This window comes from Lactuca virosa, chromosome 3 (genome assembly GCF_052849685.1).
Source record: "Lactuca virosa cultivar CGN04683 chromosome 3, Lactuca_virosa_CGN04683_v6, whole genome shotgun sequence".
NCBI lineage: Eukaryota > Viridiplantae > Streptophyta > Magnoliopsida > Asterales > Asteraceae > Lactuca > Lactuca virosa.
Window position 1 is genome coordinate 81245021 of NC_136428.1, and position 21856 is coordinate 81266876.

Below are 21856 nucleotides of genomic sequence, written 5' to 3' on the forward strand. Positions count from 1 at the left end.
GAAATCACGAGTTTTTGATGAAAATCGAGTTCTGTGCGGACAGAGTTTCGACTGAAAAAGATTATTTTCTCGAGGACTTCGATTGCTCTGGGCTTTCTTTGGGTGTTAGGGAGGTTCCCTAAGCTTCGGGGGGGGGGGGGGTTTAGAATGGATTAAGAGGGTATTTAAGGTGAAAGTATGAGAGATTTTGTAACATAAACCCGGAGGTATCGCATCCTATTTATAGGTGGCCAAAGCCTTGAATTACGCTGGGCGTAAATTCTAGTACGTTGGGTGTACCTTCGTACGCTCAGGTACGCTGGGCGTTCCGTGAGACGTGGCACTAGTTTGATTTCCGAGCTTCGGATGTGTCGAGGCTACTAATACGCATCCACCATGCATAGGAATAGGGCGACGTGGCCGACTCCGGACCAAGTTTCCGAGTACGCCGGGCGTACGGCTTCAGACTTCAATTTTTTAAACTTAAAAATTCACAACTTTGGCATATGAGCTCCGTTTTTTACGTTCTTTATATCCACGCGTAGATGAGACCGTACTCTACAACTTTCGTTTAGACTCTGTTGGCTGATTTTGATTTTATTTTTAATATTATACTTTTAACAGGCCGGGACAGGAAAATTCCGTTAAAAATTCATAACTTCTTCATAAAAAGTCCGTTTTCGTCTGTCTTTTTACCGTTGAACTACTATTGATGAGCTCTTCAATTCTCATTTAGGTTGTGTCGGGTAAAAATTTCTCGATCTTTAATTCGAATTTCAGGTTGTATACTGTTCTGCCGATTCTTAGAAAAATCTTAACTTCCTCATACGAAGTCAGATTTGGACGTTCTTTTTATGCACGCCCTCGGTTTATCGTATACTTCAACTTTTATTTAGATACTTAAGGCTAAAAAGCATTTTATTGTATGTACACTTTTTACGTCACACAACATGGTGCCGGTTCCATCGCGATGCTTTGATAGGTCATAACTTCTTCGTTATAACTCGGATTTCAGCGTTCTTTATATTTCCGGAAATCTTGTCACGACCACTAAAAGTTTCTTCATAGATATTGAGTTTATCTAACATTTTATTTTTTATGATCATTTTTATCTTGATTTATATATGTTAATAAATAAATAAATGCACATAATATTCAAATAAGTTCTATTTATTACTTTAAAACTAGTTACAATGGTTGAACTAGACTTTTACATTGACTTGAAATATCGGGTTGTTACATCTCCCCAATGTTCTTAATAGTTCTCAGACTAGTAGTCAAGGAAAAAATTGCTATTAGTGTAAGAGTCGAAGTTAGTCGTAAGGTGTCGAAAGTTATGGAAAGTTTGTGATGTAATGTAATGTTATTTACAAAGGCATTGTTGTTTTCGAAACTGTATTGTTTAGTCCTTTGTATTTTTTGTGTTCTTTCATTTTCCTATAAATAGAGAAGGATACTTAGACTAGATAGAACTTTTGCCACATTTCTGTCTGAATCTCTTTGTATCTGAAAGCATAATATGAGCTGAAACAAGATTATATTTACTCTCAGTGCTCTTACTTCATATCAATTTTGATCTCGTTTCATTACTCGATAAATCAAACCTCCACAGTTGGTATCAAAGCAGGAATCATACTGCAACGATCTGATTTTCATTCTGTATCAATCGTATTTTGAGTCTCGTCTTGGATTCAAAAATTTCCGCACCTTTGATACTGAAAATCATCCTTGATCTTCAGTTGTGATTCGATTCTGCAACTAGTTTGTTTAATCGAGTGTTCTGCTTGCTTTTTCTGTTCAATTCATCCATTAATTCTCATATTTCTGAAGTTTTTCTGAGAATTTGTCCATACATCAATGGCGAACTTCAATATGAACACGATGACGTCTTTTTCTCATCTGTTAGGATCTTCAACATAGATTCCTATGCTTATTCCAGAATATTATGATCAATGGGCTGACCGCATGGAAGATTATCTGAATGGACTGGATGAAGAGCTTTGGGATTGTATTACTGGAAATATTCTTCCTCCAGTAAATGTTCAAGCTATTGGTTTATCTACTACAACTCAAAGTGTTAATGAACAATCACATAGGCTGCAGAAGAATGAGAAGAGATGTATCGGAGAGCTTCGTGGTGCTCTTCCTCCTGTTATTTATAACTACGTTCGTAGTTGCAAATCTGCAAAAGAAATCTGGAATACTCTCAAAGAGAAGTTTCAAGGGAGTGAGAAGACAAAAATCAATTCTGTGAAGCATTGTTTGGTGGAATGGAAAGAGTTCAAACAAAAGGAAGGCGAATCTATTGAATTTTACTATGATCACTTGAATGAACTTATCTACAAATGCAATCGCAATGGAATAACCAGATCAACCATGGAGTTTAATCTCACTTTTTAATGGGATTACGAAAAGAATGGCGAAATGTGAGTCTAATGGTGAAGACTCAACAGAGCTTCAATACATCGACTCTGAATGATCTTTACAACTTGCTGAAAACTCATGAGTCAGAAGTTCTTCAGATGGCTAAAGAATCGAAGATAAGCTTGGGTGGACCACTAGCTTTAGTTTCGAAAGTGTCCGAGAAAGAAGCAAATGAGAAGGAGAGTTCTGATGATGAAGGTTTGATAGTTAATTCGGATGACGAAGCCATTGCTTTTTACTCCAGTAACAAAGTCAAGAATTTTTATAAAAAGCCTTTTGGTTCGAAAGCAAGGACTGGTGAAGCAAAAACGAGTTTTGCTGGAAAAGTGAATGAGGAGAAGAAGTTCGAAAAGAAGGAATTAAAGTTTGAAGATTCGAAAGTGGAAAAGAAGCTCAAAGGCGACTGTATGCTTCGAAAGAAGGAGGAGAAGATAAATAAGATAACAGACAAAGCATATTATGTCGAACGACTGGAGGAAGTGAGAGCAAAAGCAAAAGGGTTGTCTTTGGTGGCAAGAGGAGAGGATGATGATGAAGGAAAGTATCAAGTGTGGTCATCAGGCTCTGATGATGACGAAATGCGTAAAACTACGCATGGGGCGATGTGTAACAACCCGATATTTTAAGTCAATGTAATGACCTAAAGTTAAATATTGTAACCTACTTTTGAGATGATAAAAATAGCGTCAAAAATGAAATGTTCAAAAATCTCAATTTGGATGTACTAAGTGGTAGATATCGTAACAAGGTTTTCAAAAATATAAAGAACACTAAAATCCGAGTTATAACCCAGGAGTTATGACCAATCGAAGATCCGCAACAAAACCTGTAAAACACTGTTAAGCATAAAACGCGAAATTTCAAAAAAATACTTTTTAGCCTTAGGTATCTAAACGAAAGACGTAGATATCATTAAACCGTAAACGTACATAAAAAGAATGTCCAAATCTAACTTCGTATGAGGAAGTTATGGTTTTTCTAAGTTTCAGATATAGCAGTAGACAGCTAAAAACTCGAAATAGAGATCGAGCGACTTTTAGCCGACTCAACCTTAACGAGAATCAAAGATCTCGACAATAGTAGTACAACGGTAAAAAGACAGACGAAGACGGACGTCGGATGAAGAAGTTATGGATTTTTAACGGACTTTTCCAGTCCCGGTTTGTTAAAAATATAATATTAAAAATAAAGTCAAAATTAGCAGACGAAGTCTAAACGAAAGTTGTAGAGCATAATCTCACCTACGCGTGGATATAAAGAACGTCAAAAACGGAACTCGTATGCGAGAGATATGAATTTCTAAAGTTCGGGACACGAAACCCAACACTGTCAGAAAACTCACGACGTGAGCCAAAAGATCACGACGTGAGCTAGTGACTGATGTGTGCCAGAGTCGGGCTATTAGACGTCGAGTCTACGGAAGGGATAGGATCAAAGTTCACGTCGTGAACCACCCCAAGTTCACGACGTGAACTCCAAAAAATCCACCCTATAAATAGAAACTGAGGGCTTCGGTTTTGGCTGCTCATTTCTAACCCCTCTCATACTTTTACTCTGTGTTAAGCATCCCGAGACTACCCCGACGCCCAGGTTACGTGTCCAAGCCCTGACGAAAGCCCGAAGTCCCGAAGTTCCCGAGAAACTTTCTTCTTTCCAGTCGAAGTGCTTCCCGAGTTAAACATCGTCTTCATCAAACCGTCACTTTTACCAAGTGAGTTCATACCCCTATCACTACACTTTTAAATGATTTTTAAACACTTTTAGGGGGGAGGGGAATACAAGTAAACACACGGTTAAAATCGTGTGAAAACATCAATCTTTTACTATAAATTCCTTGCTGTTGTTATAACTATCATACGAAAATGTTAGCATGCAAAACATCTTACGATACCAATGTACCTTCTCTGGATGAAATATGTTTGTAAATAAAAATATGCTTTATTTATATGTTTGCATAATACATCTTGACAAGGGTAACCATTTCAACTATAACATTACTTATATATAAGAAAATACAAATCATTGTTATGCCTTTATCAACATAGTAAAAAGGGTAATCATTTCGGACATTCGTCTTCATTGTACCTATCAAGGTATACAAGAAAGCCCTGTTTTATAACCAGAGTTTCCGTTCGGAGAACGTGATAAGTGTGTATAGATCTATACGGGACTGATGATCCCGCACCCTGGCTGTTAGCTACAGCCGGACCGGCAGGTTAAGGGTGACAAGTGTCATAACATTTCGACGTCTGAATAACGTCACTACATGCAAATTCATCTTAGTACGGTTATGAAAACTCATAGGATAAAGAATTATTATGGTATTATGTTAATATTACAGTTATTTTTATGTAAAAATACAAGCTTACTATAGTTTTGTTCACTAATAAAACTATGCATTATCAGTTTAAGTATGACATATTTACTTACAAGTTACAGTCTTGGAACATTAAGACTGGTTTTCAACTTTGGGAGAATATAGGATTTTCCTGGTTCAATACATCCATTTTATACAGCTCCAAATCATAACTCTTTTTATAGAAAATATCGGATTTTCAGGAAACAAATGTGAACTTACGAATGGCATGCATTTATTCAAATAACTACTTATGAGCTCACCGACTTAATTGTTGACACTTTTTCTTTAAAATAAGTTGTATTCTCAGGGAATCGTTAAATCAGGTTATCAGCTACTTTTGAAGATTGACGCTCAGGCGTTAATAAAATCTTTTGGACATCATATTGTAATTGACTTTTGAAACATGTAACACTTACAATCATGTAAACTTTTCAATTATGTATATGATGGTTGTGTGTACTTTCTTTAATATTCAATTGTTATGATACTGTACATGCCATCCTCCACCCCCGAATGTTTCCGCCGTTCAGGTTTGGGGGTGTGATACGATGTATGCAAAGTTTAAGGAAGAAGACGGAGAGAATGTTACTGGTCACTTTTTTATGACAAAGAGTGGAGACAAATCACCAATAACCATGAAGGTACGTTCTATACTTCAATATTTTAATATTCCTTTGAGTGCTTACGATTCTGAATTAACTGCTTTTAATGACACTGTTGCTTATTTTGATAATTTGGTTATCTTTCCTAGTAATGAGGCTAAGAAATCTAGTACAAAAATACTAGAGACACAGAAGTAGTTGGATTCCAACAAAATGAGAGTAGAATATCTTGATTTGCAAATTACTAATCGCATGTGTGATAGGGACAAATTGAATAATGAGGTTCGAATGTTGTTAGCTTAGAGAAACATTTATTGTAATTCAGCTAAGAGACTATATGCAAAGTTAACTGCTTTACATCATTCTTCTGATATAAGCAAAGAGCAACATAGGAAGTTATTACCTTTCTTAGTTTTTGAAAGAGAAAAGATTGATTGTGTATCTTATGATTCTGAAAAGACTATAGCTGAGTTTGACAAAGTTCCTGATAATAGGTTTGCTTATGGAATTGTTAAAATTGATGAATATTTGGATGCTAATGAATTAGTTCACATTGTGAATGAAACCTTAACCAAGAATGAACAAATAAAGATTTTGAAAAGGACTGAGAATTCGAAATCTGATTCTCAATCTAATTTTGCTGATATAAGATCATTCTGATAATGTTAGCGAAATTAGTGAAATTGAGGAAAAAGAGTCTATCGATTGTTCTCAGTTGTCTGTCATTAATGTCACATCTTAGAATAAAGGCAAAGAAAAATATAATGTTTCGTTAGTTAAGACTAACACTGATCAAGCCTCCACTTCGAAATTTTGTGATTTCGATCATGTAAGTGTCAGAGATAGTCAAACTGACAGTAGTGTTGATGAGGAGGATGATGATGAAATTTCGAAAGGAACAACCACACCAACTGATGTTTCGAAACAAAATGAAATCCCAAGAGTTGTTGTTGATCATGTGTATGGTGAAACAGAAAAATTTGACAAAGTGTTGGAAGAAAAAGGTGCTCATTATCTCGAAGCAAATACAATAGTGTATCCAAATTTCAAGTGCTCAGATGATGTCATCTTTCCAAATCAAGTATTTGTTACTACTGGGAATGTTGATAACATCAAGCCTGAATTTCACAAATTGGTAGAAGAAGATAATAAGCAAACATCGAATGAAGGATTTTTCTCTAATCAAAGTACTGTCGAAAATAATCTAACAAAGAATTCATATATTTTTCAAAGATAAAAACCTCAACGCACATGGGTAGAAAAATCAAAAGTTTCGAAAGAAGTTGAAATCCCATTGGAAGTTGTATCACAAAATGTGAAAATAAACTCACAAGAATTTAAAGATCCAATTGACAATTTTTCGAAAGAAAATGGAATTTCAAAGAGACAAGCACGAAAGAAAATCTTTTGGCAAATTGTTGAGTCTCGAAAAAACAAAATGATCTGAAAAAGAAAAAGACTGAAAAGACAATGTCTGAAAAGGTTAAGACAATTTCTTCATCAAGTTCAGTTATAAAGAAAAATCCCGCTCTGTCTAAAAAGAATTTGTCTCAATCAACTTCACAAAATGATTTTTCGAAAATCAAAAATCAAGAAACAGAGTTTTTCTCACGAAATCATAATCAAACATCTCATGAAAAGAAATTCTCAAATTCATCAAATTCGCCATCTGTGAAGAAGTTTCAATTTTACAAACAAACAAGGTTTTCCAATAATGGTTTTTCAAAATCATTTTCATCTACAACCAATTCATCATCTTTTCAACATCAAAATCTTACACAAAAATGTTTTGAGTCAAAGGTTGAAAAACAAAAGGTTGATCAATTTCATTCAAAAAGAAATGTCAAATTCACACCTCAACAACCAAATTTTCCTAATCCTCCAGCGAAACAAGCTTTCAAAGTTGCTTATGTCAAGGGTCAATGAAATGTGAAAAACATAGATCACTGGCTTGAAGGAAAAGGAAAGTCTTATCAAACAGGAAAATACTCTCAGAAACAAATCGAAAATGCTTATGAAAAGTATTTGAACGAAATGTCGAATGTCAGTTCATCATCGAACGACTCGACATCTTTAGTTAAGGCATGTCGCCTTGTTTTGAAAGAAAAGGCAACAAATCCACCATCTGAGAAGAAAAAGGCGAAAGTCAGTGAAAGTCCTAAACTTTCGAAATGTTATATTTCTGAGCCTTTACCAAATGAAGCGGACTTAATTGATAGTGTCAAATCTAAAGTTCGTAATTGGATTTTAGGATCTTCATTTCATAATGTGTTTCAAACTAATCATAAAGGACCCAAACAGCCCTGGGTGCCTAAATTCTTTCACTGATTGCAGGTTCTATGTGACAAGCAATATGATGAAAAATGGTATATCGATAGTGGTTACTCTCGTCACATGACTGGAAGGAAAGAAAATTTGCGTGATTATCGAAGTTTGGAAAATTCTGTTACAGGTTCAGAGAATGATGAAATGTTCGAAAATGCACCATTGGATTTTGATCCAGCATATCCACCATTGGACAAATGGACAAGAAATAACCTAAAGGAACAAGTTCTTGGTGATCCTCAAGATGGAGTTCTAACAAGAGCTCAACTTCATGCTAAAAATGCGGTACTCAATACTCATCAAGAATTTTGTATGTTCAATGTATTTATTTCGAAAATTGAACCAAAATTAGTCAAGGCTGCCATGGAACATCCTGACTGGGTTGTTTCCATGCAATCTGAACTTGCTGAATTTGAATGAAACAAAGTTTGCCGTTTGATTCCCAAACCAAAAGATGGTTCAATTGTGGGATTAAAGTGGATTTTTAAAATAAAACTGATAAAGATGGAAATGTTGTTCGAAATAAAGCTAGGCTTGTAGTTAAATGTTGTTCACAACAAGAAGGTATAGACTATGAGGAAACCTTCGCCCCTGTCGCAAGACTCGAGGCTGTTTCAAATATTTTTGGCCTATGCAACACACAAGGATTTTGATGTCTATCAGATGGATGTCAAATGTGCTTTTCTCAATGGAGAACTTGAACAAACAGTATATGTTGAACAACCTCCAGGTTTTGTTAATGAAGAATTTCCTAATCATTGTTATATCTTAGATAAAGTTGTATATGGGTTAAAACAAGCACCGAGAGCATGGTATGAAACTCTTACCTCGTTTCTAAAATAATCGAAATTTAAACAAGGATCTGTTGATCCCACACTCTTTTGAAAGAAAGTTGGGGATCATCTTATGCTTGTTCAAATATATGTCGATAATATTATTTTTGGCTCAACTGACCCTACTTTGTCTAGAGATTTCGAAAATCTTATGAAAAGCCAATATGAAATGAGCATGATGGGAAAAATAAACAACTTTCTGGGATTGAATATTCGTCAAAGTAGAGAAGGAATTTATATCAATCAAGAAAAATACACAAAGAATCTGCTTGAAAATTTTGGGTTGACGAATGGCACGAATTACGAGTTCCAATGGCAGTTGGAACAAGGCTTTCTCCTTCGTTAGATAAACCAGCTGTTGATCTTACTTTATACAGAAGCATGATAGTTTTGTTACTTTATCTTACAACAAGTCGACTTGCATTATGTTTTCTGTTTGTAATTGTGCTAGATATCAATCGAATCCCAGAGAACCACACTTAACTGCAGTGAAGAATATTTTTCGATATCTCAAAGGCTCAATTTCATTAGAATTATGGTATCCTTCGAAAACTGGATTCTTCATACAAGCATTTTCAGATGCTGATTTAGGAGGTTGCAATCTTGATAGAAAAAGCACAAGTGGCAGATGTCAACTACTGGATGGGAAGTTAGTAAGCTGGCAATCGAAGAAGCAAACATGTGTTTCGATTTCCACAGTAGAGCAGAGTATGTTGCTGCTACAGCTTGCACTTCACAAATCATATGGATTCAAAGCCAACTGCGTGATTATACAATCAATATGAAGAAAATTCCGTTGTATTGTGATTCACAAAGTGCTATACGCATTTGTCACAATCCTGTGCAACATTCGAAAACCAAGCACATTGCTCTTCGTTATCACTTTATAAAAGATCATGTTGAGGATGACAATATCGAAGTTCACTTTGTGAAAACCACTGATCAACTTGCTGATATTTTCACAAAGCCATTAGATGAAAAGTCATTCATGAGAATTTTGGGGGGTCTAGGAACGATCGAAGGAAATTCAGTTCCTGGATTGATTTCGATAGAATGAAAACAGAAAAAGGTGCAAAAGTGTCGATTCAGAGGTGCTGAGTGTTCGTTCAGAGGAGACCTCTTGTCATTCAGAGGTTACTGTTCACGTTCAGCGCTTCAACACGCTTCGATTTCGACATTGTGTACAAACCACTTAATCACAATTTTTCGTTAATTTTGTACAATTTTTTTTTTGTTACTTTTATGTCAAAAAAATTCAAAAACAACAAAAATATTTGTGTTTTATTATTTTTTTTTGTTTTTGCTACTTTTATGTCGAAAAATCCAAACAATACCAAAATTTTTTTTTTTTTGTTTGTTTTTTCCATTTTGAAAAATTCAAAAATATCCAAAAAAAAATTCTTGTTTTTGTTATTCTCTTTTTATAAATAAAAAATTCAACAATATTTTCTTTGTCTTATATATATATTTTTTCTTTCACTCACTGTGTAGATGTCGCAAAGTTTATACTCAACATCATGGACATTGGAAAGTTTTCTTTTGTGATACTTGCTTGCTGCTTTAAGGGAAGGTATACACTCGAAAACTTTGTACTAGTTAAGCTGTCCCTAGAAGCATGCTGTAGCATGTTGACTTAAGCCTCGACTACGCTATGAGTTTCGAAGCCTTAATGTGTCACACCCCCAAACCAGAACGGCGGAAACGTTCGGGGGCGGAGGACTTCATGTAAGTATCACAACACATGCAATATAGTAATCCAAGTTCAAACAACCATTGCATTAATAAGTATAAGTTTTACATAAGTGTTTAAACATTACATATTCAAACACCAAAGTAGGTACAGTAGAAGACAAGAGTCGCGGTACGGTACTAGGTAGTCTTCTCAAGAGCTTCGGGAGTGTACCTGTCTACTGGATTCCTGAGAACACAAGTTATTTGGAAAGAGTAGATCATCATTTAAGATGGTGAGTTCATAAGTATTTTAGTTCTGTTAAGTATACCCTAAGTTCTTTGGATAAGTTCACTGGTTTCTCCAGAAAATCCTATATTTCCTGAGGTGATAGATTAATAACCTCAATAGTTTCCCTCTGTAATTACTTAGTTTATACTAATTATATATAACCTAATATCGAATTGACAGTCAAATGGGTGTATCTACCCTAAGCCCACAACCAAACAAGGAACAGGAAGTAAGGTGGAAGTCACACATTTCACTGTCAATCGGATATTACTTATGTATAACTCTGATCTAAAAACTAAGGAATTATAGAATTAACCACTAAAGGTCTTTTATGTTATACTAGTTTACAACGATTGAATGACTAAGTTCCATTTGATAAGTAGTTTAATCCCATAAACCGTTTCATTTGTAAAAGTGGTTTAATCCCATAAACCGTTTCATTTGTAAAAGTGGTTTAATCCCATAAACTGTTTCCTTTGTAAAAGTATTCTTAGTTATATCTGTTCTACAGTAAAACATTAGTATTAATCCTGGAAAATATTATATTATCCATAATACTGCCTTGTGGTTTTAAATGTTCAAAACCAGAAGTACAAGTATATTTACCATACTTGATTTCATGATACATAGTTTTTACTGTAAGTAAAAACTACAGAAGGTATATTTGGTCGGGATGTAATTATCTTTTCTTACTGTTTTAAGAGAAGTATATTACTTAGTAATTCACTCGTTGTTTTATCCATGTGAGTTCTATTAACCATACTAATATGACTGATATGCCTGCGCAGACGTTCTTCAGGCGTCGGAATGGTATGATATTTGACATCCTAGGCCTGCCGGCCAAACTGTAGCGAACAGTAGAGGTGCGGGATTGTCAGTCCCATATAGATCTATACACAAATTCACGCTCTCCCTACAAGAGATTCTGGTTAATAGGTCAGGACTTAAAGTTGTACTTAGATAAGTACGCCGTGAAGGGTCTCACAAATTTATTGTTTCAACGAGATTTACGATGTATTATTACCCCGTGATTGCTAACCCTGGTACTCTGTATCGTACCTTTGTTAATGCAAACCCGGTATGATGTATTAATTATTACCTCGTGATCGCTAACACTGGTACTCTGTATCGTACCTTTGTTAATGTAATCCCGGTCTGATGTATTATTACCCCGTGATCGCTAACCCTGTTACTTTGTATCGTACCTTTGTTAATGCAATCCCGGTATGATGTATTATTACCCCGTGATCGCTAACCCTGGTACTATGTATCGTACCTTTGTTAATGCAATCCCGGTATGATGTATTATCACTTCTTTAATATGTTGTTCATATATTAAAGGTATTATATATATCCTGGTATAGTTAAATGAATTTTTGGTAATTTCCTTGGAAAGTATACAATCGTGAATCATACTTGTGTATTTAGTTCTGAATCATAAATTATACCTATTATAATTTATATGTTCTATCTGATTAGCATGATTTCTCATGGATGAACACCTTTGCTCAGCCTGATACAAAGGTAATGATACCAAAAGGAGTAACCTTTTATACTGATATATATATATATATATATATATATATATATATATATATATATATATATATATATATATATATAATTGAGAAGGAAACGACCTTCGGACAAATAACACAACCTTAATTCCACATCCAAACAAGGAAAAGGAAATAAGATAATTCATTAGTCCTAAGCCCTTCAAATCTTATTTATATATTTATACATATATAAACATGATTTTTGGCATTTATAATTTGAAATAGTTTATAAAACATTTTTCAAAGAATTTAACGGAGTTTACATGACTTTAAAGATTTAACATGGCTTTAAGTCATTTTGTAAGTATTTGGTAATTCTTAAAAGCATACGAAAACTCTTTGTGTGATTATTATCACATACAGTTATTAACACAATTTAATATTGTGTTAAACTTGTATTCCCCCCCCCCCAAAAGCATTTAAAAACCATTAAAAAGGTAAATTATAAGGGTATGAACTCACTTTGATAAGCGGTGATTCAGGCAGCATTTCGTTTCCCGGAAAGGAGTTTGTTTGACGAGAAACCGACTTAAATTGAGCAGAGTTTCGACTGGAGAGAGGTTAACTTCTCGAGAATTCCAGGGCTTGCTTCGGATTTTAGACACGATACCGGGGCCTTGGGGGGTCGTGAGAAAGTTTACGGGGTGAAAAGGTGTAAAATGGTGAAATTTGGGGTGAAAAAGGGTGAATTCCTCGGAAGACCTCGCACCCTTATATAGGGTCGAAGTCTCGGACAGGTGGCGAAGAGAAGGGGGAGTCAGCAGCCACGCGTCATCACCTGCGAAGGCCACGAGGCCGAAGTCTAAGGCAGTTTCAAAGCTCGGATCCTGTGCGAGGCGCGTGTTGGCTTCTGAGTGGACCGGACTTCGGTCCAATGGGGAGGTGCCACGAGGGTCCGAAGGGCGTCCGAGGGGTGTCTCCTGCGAGGGTGTCCGAAGATAAGTGGACCGCGGACTTGGTCGAATCAGAAGGCGCCACGCGAGACTTCGGTCCAATCAACAGATGACACGTGTCCCATACGTGGAAGCCTCGCATGCGAGGGTGACGTGGCCATGCGATTTTTCCCGGTTTTCCATATTTTCTTGATTTTTGTGCCAAAAACTTGCGAAATTCATAACTTTCGCATACGAGCTCCGTTTTTGGCATTCTTTATATGCACGCATAGCTAAAATTATACTCTACGACTTTCGTTTAGACTTCGTCGGCTAATTTTGAATTTATTTTTAATATTCTTATTTTTAACAGACCAGGACAGGACAAAAATCCGTTAAAAATTCATAACTTCTTCATCCGACGTCCGTTTTCGTCTGTCTTTTTACTGTTGTGCTACTTTTGACGAGACCTTCGATTCTCGTTTAAGTTGTGTCGGCTAAATATCGATCGATTTATATTTCGAATTTTTAGCTGTCTACTGCTAAACCGAAACTTAGAAAAATCATAACTTCCTCATACGAAGTCAGATTTTGACGTTCTTTTTATGAACGTTCACGGTTTAACATATTCTACAACTTTCATTTAGATTGTTAAGGATAAAAATCCTTTTATCGAAAATTCACTTTTTACACTGAACAGTGTTTTGCCGGTTTTGTCGCGGATTTTCGATTGGTCATAACTTCTTCGTTATAACTCGGATTTCAGTGTTCTTTATATTTTTGGAAACCTTGTTACAATTTCTACCACTTGGTTCATCCCAATTACGATTTTTGATCAATTTATTTTTCACCTAAATTTGACTGGTGTCACATAATGGTTTTCTCATTCTGAGATTTCCTTCCAAATTAGGCTATATTCTCATTCATTCATGAGCTACCTTACTCTTCTCATATGAGTTAATTGATCCTTCAGGAAGACTCTATGGGAGAAGAAGAAGTTCATGAAACTCCAGAAGGTGATGTTTCATTCAAGAAGAAATTCCTGTCAAATCGAATTTCGAGGAGATAGGAATTTCAAGTAGCTCTGTGAAAACTTCTACAGTGGACACAACTACTATTCTTGGTGATTCAGCCAAAGTTTCGACTCCTTAGTAGACTTCGGTCATACCACCCGAGGTTTCGTTAACCAAGCCATTTACCGGGGAGGTTCGAACCTCAGGCATTCTTACACACGTATCTAATATAGATGTACATGTCAACATGGGTGAAGGAGTTTCGAACAAAGAAAACCCCGTGTCTAATCAAGGTATTTTCGAAACATCTATCATCACTACCAATACTTCTTTAACACCATTTGCCGCCACTGTTTCTACAACCACACATTCACCAACTTTTGATCAAGTCATAAATCAACCCATCACTTCTCTTTTCCCATCTCAATCCACTGATCCACCCAAACCTGTAAATGATGATGACAGTGATGATGGAGGATTTGGAGGATCATTTGTTGATCTCGAATTTGATCCTGAAGAAGAAGACATTCCAGATCACATGCTTATGTCGGGGAAACAGTTCAAGATTCTAAACAGGAAGCTCAATTCCTTGTTACAGTCACTAGAAGATGCCGGTGGTGGTAGTTGGTAGAGTAAGGAAGAAGAAGGTGACGGAGACGGTATGTTGAATTGATCGAGAGAGATATATTGAAGTAATAAAGAAGAGGGCGTAATTGATTGAAGAAAGACAAAAGGGCAATTTAGTAAACTAGTACATAATTCTGAATATTATATAAAATATTTAATAAAATTTTCCCTGCATTATTTAAGTTATTTTAGAGTTTGCAAGGATATTGAAGTAATTTTTACAGTTTGCAAGGATATATATAAAATTTTCCCTGCATTAAAAACTAATAAATTAGAAGATATGTTGCTATAGACGTCGAAGATAGATGGGATCAGACCTAAAACCCAAATAGGCCAAGGCCATTGGCCCATAGGCCCATGAATGGTGTCAACCAATCATAATCCGCCATGCAGCATGTTCGGGAACATGATTCCATGTCTTACAACATATGTGTATCAGCAACGCACATGATGGACCACCTTGACCATAGTGGAGCATCATGATGCACAGGTGACACATCATAAACACTAATGGTCTAACATCCATCATGGTGGCACAACATTCATGGTGTATTTGTTGAGCATCATCATCTTTTAAGCCTACGTGGATCAATATGGCACATTAAAGGAATCAAGATGGTGCATCATGTACCAAGATGACTATGGTGCAACATCTCCTCTATGGAGAAACTTCCCTTCTTGATGGAGCAACTGTTGGATTAGGTGTCTAAGCCATAACTATATTTGGTATGTACTTGACCCAGTTGTAGCATGGTCCTTTTGGGTTGCCTTCACCAAAGCAACTTGACTGGACGAATAATAGAGAAAGAGGTTATTATGGTTTATTAATATATTATATGAATAATATATTAAAAGAGAAATCATATTATTTAATTAATATTGGTCAAGAATTAATTTAGAATTAATTTTGTGGTCAAAAGAGATTGAGTAAATTAACGGTACTGATATTGTAATTATGTGATAGTTGCAATATGGGTTGAGGAACCCTAAATAAGGGATGGACGAATTCTATGGGGAAGCCCACATAGAAATCGTCCATAGGGGCCTTCTAGAAGGATCCTGTGGACTGCTTAAGGCCTAAGCAATCTAATTAGGGTTTTGACTGAAACCCTAACAGCTCACCTATATAAGGAAACCCCTTGGCTTCACTTTTTTGGCTACCACAACCCTAGAAGGATTCATTGAGCCGAAAATTACCTTTCCCCTCTCTCTCTCTAAGATTCTCCAATTTCTTTGGTGTTTGTAATTCGTTAGAGGCATCACATTTGAGGTGTTAGGTTCTCAAAAACTCAAAGATCATCAAACTACAATCAAAGGTAATATGTTAAATCTTCATTAGATGTAGATTTTGATTTTTGTTGTATGCTAGATTAGGGTTTACAAGCTTTGGATGATTATTGCATGTACAAATAGAAAAACTGGATCCAAAGCTTTAGGGTTTGCATGTGCACCACAGGATTGATGTTTTGCTCATAACCTAACAGTGGTATCAGAGCCTAGGTCGTTTTTCTTTTGTATTTGATGCATTGCTAATTTGTTCAAAGCTGAAAACTCGAAAAATTGTGCCTTTGCCTGATGAACTCGTCGAGTCACTTGATGAACTCTATGAGTCAGGGCAATTCGACGAGTCCATTCAGTGACTCGTCGAGTCGGGTCGTCTGGTGGCTAATTTTTCGGGATTTTGACTGAAATTGAATTAGGATAATTGCCTAAAACGTTTTTGACTGATAAAATCTGATTTTTTCAACAAGGTATTAATTATCCTTGTGCAATTCAAAGATAATTGTCATAAATAAGATAATTACTTGTTTTATATGATAAAGATTAATTATTTGTTTTGATTTGAATTATCCTGTCAATAAAATAGATTAGGTCAAATTATGTGATAAAGATTAATAATATGATTGATTAGGTATTTTTCAGATTTGATCTATAAGATGTTTTGAAAAGTTTCAAAACTTGCCCTCAAGTTTTGGGATTTAAAATTTAATTAAAACTTTTAATTTTGAAATATTTAAATCCTAAACCCTAGAATTTTACAAGTTTAAAATTAAACCCTTATACTATTATAATATTATAAGATTAATAATTATATATATATGTATAAGATAAGCTAGTCTTACTGTTAGTAGGCATAATTCACGAAGCCGATCTATAAGGGGGGTGGGGGGGTATAAGGTTACTGCCTATAAAATGGTGGTTTAATGGGTATCCACTCTCACCCACCGCTTCCTTGATTGGTAGAGGGTCGTTAGCCGAACGGGTATGATAGGGAAAATAATTCCTCCTTAATAAGTATGATGACTTTAATAAAGTAACTAAATGCTTTTATAAATTCTCAATCTTAGTTACTTTAGGTAAAATGTGAAATGATGTTATTCCATGAAATTACACTTTGCACCTTGCCAAGTTGTTAGTGGAGCGTGCGTGGATAACCGGCACACTAATTTGGGGCTAGCAAAGGTGGCAAAGAGTAGCTTAATGTTTATCATATATCAATGGAGCGTGTGTGGCTAACCGGAACATTGATTAGGTGGTAAATGACATCGAGAGTACCAAGTACATTTGCACGGTTATTCACACCTTGTTTGTGATCCTCGGTATCCTAGTCACAAACTTGAAGGGCATATCGAGATTTAAACATGCCATTGAAATGTTCAATGAATCTCAAAATAATCTAGGAATTTCAATTCTTTTAAAACTTAATTGTGTTTTTCGTTTTTCATGGTGGAAATTGGTAAATCGTCATTTACCTACCTTCAAATTATTTGGAATTAGATTACGACATCCCTCTTCTAAATTGTAAATAATTGTGTTGGTTCCTAGCCCTAATTTCTCATTTGGGTGCTTAAGTGGGGATTCTTATCCAATCTAAACTTTGTTCCTTTTCTATTTCATATGTCTACTTCGAAAACAACAACGCTTCTGGCTTGACCCCTTCTTGCTCATTCTCACTCATGAACTTGTGTGGGAGGGTGATATTCGATGGGTCCAACTTTAATGATTGGATCAGCAACATTCGAATGGTCACCTGCTATGAGGACATAGAGTATGTTCTCGACAAGGAGCTGAAGGAGGTTAACATCAACTTCGATGCGGAGTTGGCCATAGATATCATTCTACACTCCTTGCCTCCTTGCTACGACCAGTTTTGTATGACCTACCACATGAACAAGGAGGAGGTCACTTTAAGCAAGCTTCAAGGCCTGCTAAGGACTGGTGAGAGTAGTCTGAAAGGCAAATCTATTGCATCTACTCCTACTATTGTTGCCCCTGTCTTGTCTATTAGGCAAGGAAAAGAAAAGAAGAGGAAGGCTCCTTCTAAGAGCCACAATGGAAAGTCTCATGATGGTACCCCTTCTAGTGGAACCAAAGCTGGTCCTGCTGCTCCCTCTTCCAACCTGAAGGATGCAGAGTGCTTCTACTGCCACGACAAAGGGCATTGGAAACAAAGCTGCCCAAAGTATCTACAAGATATCTGTTGGATTAGGTGTCTAAGCCCATAACTATAATTGGTATGTACTTGAATTGATAGCAGCACAGTCCTTTTGGGTTGCCCTCAAACCTAGCAACTGGACAAGGAAATTATGAAAGGAGAGATATTGATTTATTATAAGATTAATAAATTCATATAAATGATTTATTAATATGTTAAAAGGTTAACATATTAATTAGAAATCATAATATTTAATTAATAGTTAGCCAGAAATTAATTAGAATTAATTTTGGGGTTAATTGTGTTAATTATAAAGTGCAGGGACTAGTTTGCAATTATCTAATAGTTGAGTGGAAGGTTCCAGAACCTCCTTGGAAGGGGATGGACGAAATCTATAGGGGAAACCCTAATGATTTCGTCTAAGGGGCTTGGATAAGGCCTTTGGATAAGCTTAGGCCCCAAGCAAAGGAACATTAGGGTTTTCCCTAAACCCTAGATCCCTCAGCTATATAAGGAGCCTCCTGGCTCTCAAAATTGGCCACTCTTACTTTGAAGAAACCCTAGGCCGATTTTTGCATACCTTAGCCTCTCTCCTCACAAGTTTCCTTCTTGCTAGCTCTTGGGTGTGATTCCATTAGAGGCATTACAATTGTGGTGCTAGGCTTCCAAGAAGATCAAGATCAAAGGATTACCAATTGTTTGCTATAACAATTGAAAGGTATGTAACTCTAAAACCCTAGTTGGTTAATTTCGAAAATAGCCTCTCTCCTTAGGGTTCTTGTTTTGCAATTCAAAGTTATATGTTCAATAGTTAAAACATAGATCCAAAGTAGGTTGCATGTGAACTTAGGAATTGTTTTCTACTTTATTTGTTTTACCCAAAACCAATCAGTGGTATCAGAGCCATTGGTTTTGTTTAAATTGAATAGCTATAATAGTTGAATTGCAAATTAGGGTTTATAGCTATTAAACCCTAAAAGGTCATGGTTTCGTTTTTAGGGTTTTTGGTTCAAAGGGTTTTTCGAAAAACCCTAGCCTCCGTGAACCCTAATCGAAATTAGGGTTAGGGTTTTGAAAAACCCTAGCCTCCTCCCATGAATTTCGAAATTTGCTTCTTATTTTAGGGTTTTAACTTATTTTGGATAATTATTGCCTTATTGGATAATTATTGCCTAATTGGATAATTGAGAAAAATAAGGAAATTATCCTTTACCCTAATTTTCGAAATCTAGAGGGATAAGGATTATGATTAAATTAATTGTTTAATTTGATTAGATAATCCTTACAAGATTTAATAAATTAATTAAAAGTTAATGAATAGATAATTATTAAATCTAGTTATTTGGCTTATTTTAAATTTAAATTAATAGTTTAATTTTTCGAAATTTATATAAACCTTAAAGTTTTAAAAAGTTTAAAAGACACCTTATATATGTATTATAATTAAAAGTTAAATATTATATATGTATACGAATATGGTCAGTCAAATCGCTAGTATGCCTCATTCACGAAGCTGGTCTATAAGTGGGGTATAAGGAAACTGCCTATAAAATGGTAGTTGAATGGGTGTCCAATCTCACCCACCGCTTCCTTGACTAGTGGAGGGTCGTTAGCAGAACGGATTTGATAGGACAACTACATCTCATTAAAAGTATAATGTTATTAAAGAAAGTACTAGAACATTAGTTTACAAAAATCCCAACTCTAGTTACTTTAGGAAAAATGTGAAAAGTACGCTAATCCATGAAATTACACATTATGCTTTATTGGTCGTTAGTGGAGCGTGTGTGGATTACCAGCACACTAATAGGCACTAATAAAGAGTAGTAATGGGTATCTCATAATTGTTATTTTGGTGGAGCGTGTGTGGTTTACCGGCACATCAATAGTTAATGATAAAGACAATGAGGTTACCGAGCACATTTGTATGGTTATTCACATCTTGTTTGTGATCCTCGGTATCCCAGTCACAAATAGAAGAGCATAATTCGAGATTAAAACATGCCGTTGAATAGTTTCAATGTATCTCAAAAGGAATTAGGAATTTCACTTCGTTTATTTCGTCTAATGGTGGAATTGGTGAATCGTCATTCACCTACCTTTATGAAATTTACACTTGGATCTCGACATCCCATTTCTAAGTTGTGAATCTTCATAGTTGGATCCTAACCTTGATATTATATCTTTGGGTTTTTATAGTGAGGTATCTTTAAATCTAACTAAAACTTTCTTTCTTTTTAGATGTCTACTCCTGGAAACACTTCTCTTTCATCATCCTCCAACCACAACTTCTCTTTGTTCAACATTTGCTCCAAAGTCGTTATGGATGGCTCTAACTATAACGATTGGATGCGTAACATCAAGATGGCGCTTCGTTTTGAGGACAAAGAATATGTCCTTGAAAAGGAGCTCAAAGAAATTGATGAATCTAAAGCTACTCCTGAAGAATATGCTGCCTACAAGAAGCACTATGACGATGCCACCAAAGTGGCATGCATCATGGTCGCAACCATATCCCCAGAACTGCAGAGGTACTATGAGGACTACTGGCCCTTTGATATGAACAAGGAACTTATGGAGAAATATCATAAGCGAGCTCGTCAAGAAAAGTTTGAGGTAGTCAAGTCACTCATGGCTTGCAAGATGAAGGAAGGGGAGTCGGTTGTTAGTCATGTGCAAAGAATGCAACGCTACATAGAGCGTTTGGTCAAGCTCAACATTCAATTTGATGAGGAATTGGCCATTGACATGGTCTTGAACTCATTACCCGATTGTTATGGTCAGTTTATCCTAACTTACCATTTGAACAACACTGAGCAGACACTGACCAAATTGCATAACTTGTTGCAGACAGCTGAAGCAGGGATGAACGGTAAAAGTATAGCCTCCACTCCTGCAAGTGCCCCTGTCTTGGCTATTGGACAGGGAAAGGGGAAAAAGAGGAAATGTCCTCCTAAACAAAATTGGAAGGGCAAGGCCCAAGCTGGGTCATCTAGTAATGGCCCAAAGGCTAAGCCCAATGCTACAATTCCCCATGTTTCTGATCCAAAGGATGCTGATTGCTTTTATTGCAATGACAAAGGGCACTGGAAGAGAAGTTGCCCAAAATATCTGCAAGATATCAAAGATGGCAAAGTGAAGCCATCTTCAGCAGGTATTTACACTATTTCTTCTAGTAACTCATTATCTTATCGTTCATGGGTCCTTGATACAGGATGTGGTTTTCACATTTGTTCTGATTTGCAGGGGCTAAAAGAAAGTGAGGAGGTAGAGAGAGGGAGGATAAACTTGACCATGGGGAACAGAAAGTCTTCACCAGTAACCAAGATCGGAGTTTATCAACTTTTGCTTAATAATGATGTTATATTAGATTTATTGAATTGTTGCTATTCGTCTGAGATGACGAGAAACATTATTTCATTTCATGCATTGTTCAGACAAGGTTTTAAGTATTCTTTTAATTATTTGAATGGTTCAATTTCTGTTTATAAGAATGGTGTCTTTGTGTTTGAAGCTTTACCTTATGATGGTGTGTATGAAACAGTGACTTGTGTTGATAGCTTAGGTAATAGTGTATTTAATATTGACTTGTCTAATAGTGTAGACAAGGCATGCTTGTGGCACTGTCGTCTTGGACACATTAACAAGAAACGCATAGCCCAACTCCAAAAGGATGGAGTGTTGGAATCATTTGACCTAAAATCAGATGATATGTGTGAATCTTGTCTTTTGGGAAAGATGACGAAATCACCATTCACAGGGTCTTGTGAAAGAGGTGAAGGTCTGTTGGGCCTCATCATACATATGTATGTGGGCCCTTCAGATCAACTACAAGGGATGCTAATCGATTCTATGTGACTTTCACTG

The 21856-nt window shown here is 36.0% G+C and overlaps 1 protein-coding gene across 1 annotated transcript; it reads left to right on the forward strand.

The window, feature by feature from the left end:
- The first annotated feature begins 1944 nt into the window (after positions 1–1944).
- Positions 1945–2379, forward strand: LOC145163725 (uncharacterized). Its single transcript, XM_079082516.1, has one exon. It carries the CDS (start codon positions 1945–1947, stop codon positions 2377–2379), a length of 435 nt encoding a protein of 144 aa, XP_078938642.1.
- The last annotated feature ends 19477 nt before the right edge of the window (positions 2380–21856 follow it).